General features: G+C 43.6%; 1 protein-coding gene across 1 annotated transcript; it reads right to left on the bottom strand.

Annotated features, from left to right (window-relative positions):
- Window positions 1–518: 518 nt before the first annotated feature.
- ZNF19 (zinc finger protein 19) lies at window positions 519–10727 on the bottom strand. The gene is made up of 5 exons (XM_043899012.1): window positions 10682–10727; window positions 8562–8625; window positions 5641–5767; window positions 4975–5088; window positions 519–3857 (listed from the first exon to the last, which is right to left on the bottom strand). The coding sequence occupies exons 2-5, from the start codon at window positions 8592–8594 to the stop codon at window positions 2770–2772; spliced, it is 1362 nt and encodes a 453-aa protein (XP_043754947.1). The 5' UTR covers window positions 8595–8625; window positions 10682–10727; the 3' UTR covers window positions 519–2769.
- Window positions 10728–10869: the final 142 nt, after the last annotated feature.

The following is a 10869-nucleotide window of genomic DNA, read 5'->3' as shown; positions in this document are numbered from 1 at the left end:
TTAACACCATACACAAAAATAAACTCAAAATGGATTAAAGATCTAAATGTAAGATCAGAAACTATAAAACTCCTAGAGGAGAACATAGGCAAAACACTCTTTGACATAAATCACAGCAAGATCCTCTATGACCCACCTCCCATAATATTGGAAATAAAAGTAAAAATAAACAAATGGGACCTAATTAAACTTAAAAGCTTTTGCACAACAAAGATTCTTGTTTTATCCCAGAAAAATTCTCATCTCCCAGAGATGAGACAGAGAAATCAAGAAAGTAAAGCAAGCATTTATTTAAGCTAAAGTACACTCTGAGTGGGGAGAGCAGACAGGCTCAGGTGAATAGCTACCCTGAGGTTTTTTGGCAAGCCAGTCATGTGAAATGTAATATTCGCTGGGCAAAGAGGAGTTTGGGGGTCATGTTCTCTGATTTTTATCACAGCGCCATCTTCCTGGAGGGAAGAGGGATTTTTGTCCTTATTTAGCATTGATCAGAAATGTCACAGCATCGGTGCAGGATGGACACTTATCTACAAGGCTTATTTTATTGTAATGAAAGCATAATGAGCAAAAGGTTACATTCAAACACACCAGATATTCCTGCATTTTCCCACATTTCTTTGTTCTGCCTCCAGGACACTTATCTCCAAATGTATGGTTTCCAGCATGGAAGTTCCAAGGATCCCCCTCTCCTCTGCACAAGATGCATGGCTTCCTGCCATCTGACCCACGCTCCCCTTTCTCTGCTCATATCTAGCTTTTTTTGTTGTTTAGCCACTCAGTCATGTTTGCCTCTTTGTGACCCCATGAACTATAGCCCCACGAGGCTCCTCTGTCCATGGAATTTCACAGGCAAGAATTGTGGAGTGGGTTGCCATATCTAGCTACCTTCCTGTTTTAACAAAAACATTCTGGAGGGAGAGAAAGAGACAGGGACTTTTAAAAACAAAAGGCAGTGAGGCTGATAAAAGTTGCCTGGTGACAGTCATGACTGACTCTGTTGGAAGTCTGGAAATGTTTTGTCCTTAAAAGAATCACCAGTTGTTTCAGGGTAGAAGTAAAAAAAAAAAAGTTGATAGATTTCCATGAATTACTTTAGTATAAGAAGCCAATAAGTAAACAGGCTGCCTGCCATGAGTTTCTGACAGATGTGCTGGAAGATTTCAACAGGTGAAAGACACAAACAAAATAAACCCTAAAATAAGGAAAATACAAACAGACCAACTGACCATCCTCTGGCCCTTTCTTCCTGCTTGTTCTCCTCTCCGTGTTCTGGGACGTCGAGAAATGAGGAAGAGTTGTCTGGCAGCTCCCCTTAGACATGACTGCACCTAATGTCTTCGCCTCCCCTAAGCATGCCCCACTCATCAGGTACACCATGCCAGACGGAGGCTCAACAGTCAATGATCCCGATGTGTCAGCACTTTTTTGATTACAAGGGACTAGACACACTCAAGTGAAATAAATATTATATTATAGATGACAGAAAGTAATCTTTACAAGAGACAAGTTGAAGAGTGGGTTCAGAGGTGTCAGATCCAAGGGCTCACATAATGTGCAACCTTGCCCCTCTCTGACTGTCAGTCCTGCTGAGTGTCTTACGGTGTGGAGTCACAGGCAGTCTCTCACCAGCACCTCCAGGATGACACAAGCTCAAAGTCCATTCTACTGCAACTAGTTTCTCCCTCACTAGGGTTCCATGAAAACTCATGATTTGGAATGCCTTTGGTCTGGCTTGGATAACATTCTCACCCTTGCACCGATCAAAGCAATCAGAGGACAGAAAATGGAACTGGCTAGTCATGTATCATGTACCCATCTTCCAGATGGGTGGAATGCAGGGTCAGCCCTCTTAAACTGTCTGGACTGGAAGCCCGTGAGATGTAGCTCCCTAAGGAAAGCTGAGGTGCTGTACTTAGACATGTGGACAGATCCTGGCTTGGTGAAAGCAGCAGATCCCACTGCACAGCACAGAATCTGAAGCACAAGGTAAAAAGGGATTTAGAGTCAGTGGCTATAGCTACCTGTCGAATGCTCTTGCTGTCCAGCCACAGCAAGTTCTTCCATTTGCTGAAGAGCAAGAATGATGATGGTGGTAAACTCCAGGCTCCAGCCTTGAACACCAGGTTCTTGCATCTCAAGAGACTGGCCCAGAACAGGTCTCATGCCCTTGCAAGGCCCACAGACCTGTCTTAGTCCTGGGAGGTGGGAGCTCAGGATTCAAGCCTGCCCTTGGCCACATTAATCAACCACTCCCCCAAACCACTCATTTTTCCAGCCTCTTCTCTCTGTGCTACAAAGAACAGACACCAAATCCTAAGGGTGATAAGGAAATCCTTGCTCAATGAAGTACTGGGAGTTTCAAGGATTATTCAGTACCATGGAATTCGTAACTGGTAGGCTTTCCAAAGTCCATATGGGTGCATGTGGTTCTCCAAACACCAAGAAGCCTGTGAAACCATCCATTAGGAGGCCACACTGTTCACATATCTTTGACTCTTAACAAGTACAAATGTCAAAAGTTTGCAACAACTGGAAGGTGAAAGGATTGCAGGGCCATAGTCTTCTGTCTGGTTGCTGTGGCCAGGGCCACACTCAACATTAGGAGGGTTATTAACTTGGTCTGGGATTCTAACTGGACTATCTTGGGTCATCTATTGACATATGAACCAACAGCTGTAGCCTGAGGGAAGGAACCTGCAGCTAAGCTGGGCCTGTGTCACACATTCTACCCGAGTGGAAGATGGAAGGCAAAGGAAATATCATGTACTGTTACCAGTAAAAGGGGGTAAAAAATTCTGGGAGCCCAAAACAACCAACATCCAGCACAGGCTTCTCTCCAGGGTGGACACAATCTAGCTGGGAAGATGTCCTAAAGGTTTTTTCATACTTGACATAGTCACAGGGTTTCTTTCTAGTATGGACTCTTTGATGCTGAAGCAGATTTCTTTCGCTAGTGAAAACTTTTCCACACTCATCACAGGAGGTCTCCTGAATATGGATTCTTAGATGTCTTTTCAACTGAGCCTGAGTACTAAACACTTTTCCACAACATATACAGTCAAAAGGTTTCACCTCACTGTGGACTTGCTGGTGCCGAGTTAGTTTTGTACGGAAATTGAAGGCTTGCCCACATATTTTACAAGAGTAAGGCTTTTCCCCTGTGTGAATACGCTGATGCTGACTAAGATGAGAAGTCCTTCCAAAGCTTTTGCCACACTCATTACACTCATATGGTTTCTCTCCAGTGTGGATTTTCTGATGTTGCAGAAGTGGTGAATTACCAACAAAAGCTTTTCCACACTCATTACACTTATAAGGTTTCTCTCCAGTGTGAATTCTCTGGTGTAAAACAAACTCAGAACTACTGGTGAAACCATTTCCACACTCCCTACAGAGATAGGGTCTGTCCCCACTGTGGATTCTCTGATGCCTAATCAGATTTGCATTATCGTTAAAGGCTCTCCCACACTCTTCACACTGATAGGGTTTCTCACCAGTGTGGATTCTCTGATGTCGAATTAATGAAGAATTGCCATTAAAGGCTTTTCCACACTCATTACACTCAAAAGGTTTCTCCCCAGTGTGGATTCTCTGATGTCTAACATAATAAGAAAAATAGCTGAAGCATTTCCCACACTCTTCACATCTGAAGGGTTTCCTATCATAGTGGATTCTTAGAACCTTTCCTCTAACATTTTTCACTGTGGGGATTTCCTGGTGTTGCTCCAGTTCACATGTTTCTAGGAAGCTGCTTTTGTTAAGAACGTTCTTCTGTGGTCCATGTGACATCATCATGTCTCTTTCTTCAGAAATTCCCCATGTTGGTGTTAATTCACTGTCCATGTGGGTCCTGGCATCTGACATAACAAATAGAAGACAAAAATGCCACCTGAGAATTATACCAAAAACAAAAGAACATTGAAAATTATAGTGGTTCCCCCTTATTTGCAGTCCCTCTTTCCACAGTTTCAGTTTCCTTATCAAGCACAGTCCCCAAATATTAAATGTAAAATTCCAGAAATAAATAATCCTTAAGTTTTAAATTGTGCACTGTTCTGAAGAGCATAATGAAACCTAGCACCAACCCACTCCAACCAGATGTAAATCATCCCTCTGTATATGCTACCTGTCTATTACTAAGTAGCTGATTCAGTTATCAGATAGACCTTTGTAGGATTTCAGTACTTGTGTTCAAGTAACCCTTATTTTACTTCATAATGGCTCCAACGTGCAAGAGTGACACTGGCAACCTGGATAGTCTCTTGCTGCATCTAATTTATCACAGGTATGCATATATAACAAAAAGACATGATAGATACATAGTTGAATCTTTGTACCCAAGAAAGCAGACCCCACAGTTACAAAGGTCCTGGAGTCAATCCCCTGTGGATACCCAGGAATAGCTACATAGGGTTTGATACTACCCGAAGTTTCAGGCATCCATTGGGGATCTGAAAACATATGCACCATATGTGACTATCCCTGGTGGCTCATTTGGTAACAAATTTGCCTGCAATGCAGGACACCTGGGTTCAGTCCTTGGATTGGGAAGATCCCCTGGAGAAGGAAATGGCTACCTACTCCAGTACTCTTGCCTGGAGAATTCCACGGACAGACGAGCCTGGTGGACTACAGTCCATGGGGTTGCAAAGAGTTGGACATAACTGAGTGATTAACACTTTCACTTTCACAACAGAGATTTTAGAGATTACTAAACTCCTAACATCAGCCTGCTTTTCAGACAAGGCTAATAAAATGAAAGTGTCAAATATTCACAGGTAGAGAACAGTTGACAAGGAAATGGATTTGAGAATTAATGCATTAATTAATTAATCAGAAATATATGCAGAAGAGTTATGGTGGAAATGGTTTCATATTTGCCTATTTTGAGAAATCATCTATTTAAATCCTTCCCAGCATGGTTCATTTTAAACATACTGCTCTGTAAAGCTCAATAGTCACTGCCTCACTTACTTTTATAGATGTCTTTGGTCCCCTGTGCAGGAGGATTATCCTGTGTCTCCAGGCCCGCAAGCAAATCCCCTCTCTCTAGAAGTGAGACTAATGTAGGTTTGGGAATTGGGTATCCTGAAAAGGGTAGAAAATGGCACCTTTCAGTCCTGTGTCTGCTGTGTCAAAAGAACAAAAAGCTCAAGAGTCTCAGTGAGACTAGAACAGATCCACAGGAAAGGGCTCAGGACTGGGGAAAGCCAAGATTTTTGCTCAAGTGGAAAATGAGCATTTGTGATCTCTTCCTAAAACTAGACCCAAGAGTAAGTTAGTGATCCTGAGGGACATATACAAACAAAGGGAAGGAGTCATACCCTTCCCTAGACTAGAGGGAGACAAAAGTAAGCTGAAAACTTATCTAACAACAGACACTATTTACCCTGCAGAGGCCCTGGGAGGATGCAGCATACTCATACCAGGGGACAATTCCCTACATTGGGACCAAACTGACCCAAGACTTGTCCCTACCCAATAACCTCCCAAGTGGGTCATTTGGTCTCAGTCCCAGAACCATGGAGGATACAAGAGATGACTTCCCGCTTTCCACACCACACCCCTGGCTGATAAGGAGGAAAAAAGGAAGGAAATAGGAAAGCACAGATCTGAGAACCAGGAGAAAAGTGGCCTTACCCAGGGACATCAAGTTCCCACAGATCTCCAGCATCACACTTCTGTACAGGGCCCTCTGTGCAGGAGAAAGGCCAGCCCATTCTGTCCGGGTGAAGTAAACAGCCACATCCTCAAAGGTCACCACCGCCTAAAACAAGAGGTTCATACTGTGCCAGAGCCAATTCTCTGGCTCCGAGTGTGGGGCACAGGGGACAGGGACAGTGAGCTGAGTGTTAAATGACTATTGGTACAACAAAAAATCTGGAACTTCTCTCACTAAAAGTTAGAGCTTTCATTTGGACACAAAATTTAGTCTCATGAAACCTAACATCATGTTGTGAAAACCCTGGAAAGTCTCCCATGAATTAAAATCCCTAGAGCAAAATCTCTTTGATTTTATAAAACTTTCAATCTTTTATTATTGCACCTACAAGTAAACAGTTAGCTTTAATCTCTTCAGACACCCACTTAGAAGAGACATTGCAGGACTGACCTGTTCCCCCTTCATTGCCCCGAGTGCCCAATCAATCCATCTGTTCCCCATGCATGCTCACTCTACCCCAGACTTCAAGTTCACATGACAGGAACAGAGTCATGGTTTGCCCTGATGACTGGCCTCATCCGACCTCATCTCCTGCTTGAAGAAGGGGCTGTGCAGCCTGTGCTCAAGAATGTCCAGCAGAGAGATCTCAGTGCTGCATGGGACAGTGTATTCTGCTTCCTGATGGATTTTCCTGGGAGAATATGCTTCTGGAATCAAATTGCTGCTGGGTAGTTCTTTTAACTGCTTTTCTTCATACACCTCCGAAATAATCTGTAAATGTTTCTGTCAACTAAATATCATGCTTTTCCAATAGCCACCTTTTCCCAACCCTGATAGCCCCACTCTACCTTGCCAGAAAGCTCAGGATCTGGCTTAGAATTTTTATTCATTCCCCAGACTTTGATATCAAACTTGGTTACCTGAATATGCAGGGAATGTCCTCCCACCTTTCAATACCTCAACTGACTTTGCAGATCTCATCAGCACTGTCACCATCTAACACCAAATGCATCCACCCGATCTGCCTCCTGCCAAACTGGCTCTATCTTCAATTCATGTAACTAACCAGCACAGAGAGTGAAAGTGTTGTTTCTCAACACGGAAATAGTACGAATTTCATCCCAGTCTCCTAAGTTAGAAATTTGAGATTCATCCTGGACTAACTTGCCCTACTCACCACTCATTTCCAATAAGCAGTCAGTAATCAAATCCTGCCAATTTTATTTTCTAAATATTTCTGGAATCTGGTTCCTCTTCACTATCATATAATCAGTTCACTAATACCTGCTGGGGATACTTAACTCCAGTTCTAGGCCTGTCCTGGATTGACTCCATCCTCAGTCAGCTATGCAATCATGGACATATAATGACAAACTGACTCAGTCAACAGAATGACTTCTTTGAATGAGATATCATGAACTACAACAATGGTTCTCAAGGTGTGGTACCCCACTGCACTAGCAGGATCACCTACGAACTTGCCAGAAAGGAAAATTCATAGGCCCCATCCAAGACCAATCTGTGCTTTCATAAGCCCTCCAGGTGATTCTTATGCACACTAAGTCCAAGAACCCTGGACTACAGGATAAAATCCGAGCTTAGGAAACCAAGTTCTATCAGGTAACACATGATAAGGGGAAAGCACAAGATTGTACAGAGAAACTGGCTAGGAAGCTCTGCAAACAAAATCTAAGAAAAGGAATGACAAACCCTGAAGGAGGTCAATATAAAAGATGGGACAAATGGAAGAGAGAGTAGCCAGAAAGAGTCAGACTATGAAAACAGTATCAAGGGAGAACAGAGTCAACAACTACTCAGCAACCTAGAAACTGAGTGGTCAGGATTATGACAGGGTGATACCAGTAACTGACAACTTATATAAGATCAGAAGATGGGAGCAACAGGGTAGACAATGTCAGGCAGAAGGACAAGTCAGATATCAGAAATCCAGGACGGGGACTTGGGATATGGTTCATAGATGCTGAGTTACTAGATAAGTAAGTACCAGGAAGAAGGAAATAGTTAAGGAACACCCAGCAATTCATCAGTCTCAAAAAGTGAAATCAGCTAAAGAAGTCAATTTCCTTATCCCATAAATGCTAAAGTATTTAATGTTCACTTCACAGATGAAGTTAAGGTGCAAAGAGGTTAAGTGACTGGCTCAAGGCCACAATGTCACAGAGGCTTTACAGGATCCCTAACTTCAGGTGTTTTGTCCTAGTGCAGATTTTTCCTGTCATAGCCCCCTGCCTTGATTAGCCAAGTCAACTTCTGAATAAATGATACAAGCTCCCTTCTTCTTTTTTTTTTTTATTAGTTGGAGGCTAATTACTTAACAACATTTCAGTGAGTTTTGTCATACATTGATATGAATCAGCCATAGATTTACATGTATTCCCCATCCCGATACCCCCTCCCACCTCCCTCTCCACCCGATTCCTCTGGGTCTTCCCAGTGCACCAGGCCCCAGCACTTGTCGTCTTCTTCCTGCCATCGCTCTGCCCCTACTTCCCAAGAACCTTGTGATCTCCCTGATCTTGATTACTCCCACTGTGTAATGGACACCTATAATGCCAATCTGAGTCCCTCATTCTCACAGGGCGCTCTGCAGGAGGAACCACTAAACCTGGGAACCCACTAGCTCAACAGAGATCCTCAGAGTACAGGAGACTATCCTTTTGCATCCCTGGACACTCTATGCAGCCACTGCTTGCTGGACTTCTGGCTGCTCATTCCCACGTCATCTGCTTTCCCCCAGCATCCAGTCCGACTGCAGAGAGTCAACAAGGGTCTTCCAACTGCTTTGGCTCTAAGGCTTCTTGCCAGAATCATTTCTGTCATCCCCCTCTTTCTTCACATCAGATCTCTCCAAGGCTGACCTGAAGGAATCACAGCTCACCTGGTGCCAGACTTTCAGGGGCATGACAGCCATTATTGGGCTCTCTCTCAATGAAGGGCAGGGGCTGAGGGAAGAAGCAAAGAGAAACAAGAGTAAGCCGATCCAGGCAAAGGCTCTTTTTTTAAAACAAATCTGCCAATAACAGCAACAACCATTTACTAAATGGCACTGAGTACATGGCATATTGCTATTTCCCCACAATATGCCATGAGGTTTGAATTCTTAGGAAATTAAGATTTTGAAAGGTAAGTAACTTGACCTTGGGTACCAGAGACTGTACTCACCAACATCGTGCAACGCTGTCTGCCCTAAGACATGAGAACAGGGGAACACGAACACACAAAGAGCAAACAAGCACGACATCAGAAAATTCAAAGCAAACCCTATAAGAAGGAACCTAGACCTTTATTTTCAAAAATAAAATTTTACTGAGAAACATAAATGGTTAAAAAAAAAAGAAATATGTTTTTGGATGATAAATACATATCCACTCAATCACCTCAATAATTCTTTAAACCTTTTCTTTTTCCCACATAAGAAAACAGTCTAAGAGAATAATTTTCTCTATGAAGGTCACTCAGCCAGTGAATGGATGAACTTGGATCCCAAACCAGACGTGCCTGATTTCCAGAGGCCAAGCTTAATAACTACATCAAATTGCTTCCAACAGGAATCCCAACAGGATTTTTTTCTTTTAGAACTCAATAAAGTGATTCTAAGGCTAAAAAAAAACAGATAAAGGTAGCCCCCCCAAATCAGAAGAATCATCTTAGAGTAAGGTTTCCTTTTCTTGATCTTGGGGCAGACATCTTTTTTTGTTCACCACCCTCTTCTAGGACCCAGTGATAACCAGAAACCAATTAGCAAAAGACCATGAAAAGACACTTCAACATGCCAAAATGTCTGGGTCATTACTTTAATTGTATCATCCCCTACAGACACTTTGTATTCTTGTTACGCACTCATAGCCTACCAAAAAGCCAGGATCTTCACAAATGAAATTCACTGCATGTGGCCATTTCCTGCTAGCCTCATCTTTGTGCCACCCTCTTTTCTTTTAGTTTAGCCACACTGGTCTTCTTTCAGCTTCTCTATTATGCTAATTCAGGACCTTTGTACCGGCTCTGCAAGAACCACTCTTCTTCAACCTTTAGAACCTTTGTAACTAATAGACTGTGTGCAATACTTTTCAGAAGTCGGCCCTCTGTTCATATAGGTAACTGCCAGCTCACCACAGCCTGTCTCTACAGACCAGGTCAGGGCCCCAGGTTACACACTCCACTAGCACTGTATTCTCTTTCTTGTATACCACTTCTCTTAGTTTAAGACACTGTGTTTTCTTTATCCAACTTTTATCACAAACTTATTTCATTCCAGGCCAAGTGTGAGACACAGGACAAACAGTAGAGAAAGAAGGGTGTGATCCCTTCCTTCATGGGGCTTAAACTAAAAGAAACACAAATATGAATCAAAGATCCTCAGAATTAGCTTTAAGAACACAATCGTGACTAGTGACAGAGATACTTTATCCTAGATGCGGAGGCTTAAGAATAGGAATTACTTAGGTTGAAAGGAAAATCTTTCCAAAGTTAACAGCATGTGCAAAAACATGGTCTCGAAGTTAAAGTCCAAAGAATCAAGGGGAATGTGCCTAAGACGAAGGTGAAGAAGTTGTAAGAGTTCAAGTCCTGCAAGGCCTTGTGCACATCAAGAATAACCGCACTGGATTAACAGAAGACTTTTAATTAAACTGAAAGGTCCCTGGGAGAGGGGCCCACGGCCCTCTCATTCGCAGCTGCATCTTGGGAACCTACAGCAGCAACTAGCATTTAGCGGCTCAGTTAGTAGTTGCTAGCCCAGGGAGCACGGGAGGCTGCGACTGTGTGAGGTCAAACGGAGTCTCCTTTTCATCCACGGCCTTACACGAGGCGGCCGCTAAGGACTGGGGCGAAGACACCGCGGGCGGGGGAGACTGGCCGCCGGGGGCGTTAGCTCCCCAGACCAGGGGGCGCCGCCCGACTCCCTCCACCTGGACATGAGGGACTAAGCGGACAGCCTTCTCCAGGGTGAAAGGTGTGCCCCCAGCAGGCTCGCTGAGGCGACAAGACCCAGAAACTCACCTCAGGAAAAGTGCAATGTGTGGTGTGACTGGAAGTGCGTAACTACGTCGGCCGCAGCACCCAAGTATCGCGAGCTTCCTCTCTAGGAAACCAGACCACACGTCTCTGTGGTCCCTGGCTTTCCTCCCCAGGCACGCGATTTTAACCGGCGACATCAAATAGAAAAAGCTTATCGTTAAGCTAATCTC

The sequence above is a fragment of the Cervus elaphus genome, chromosome 4 (assembly GCF_910594005.1).
Source record: "Cervus elaphus chromosome 4, mCerEla1.1, whole genome shotgun sequence".
In the NCBI taxonomy this organism is placed as follows: Eukaryota; Metazoa; Chordata; class Mammalia; order Artiodactyla; family Cervidae; genus Cervus; species Cervus elaphus.
Note: the sequence above shows the minus strand (reverse complement) of the source record. Positions and strands in the feature narration are given on the sequence as shown.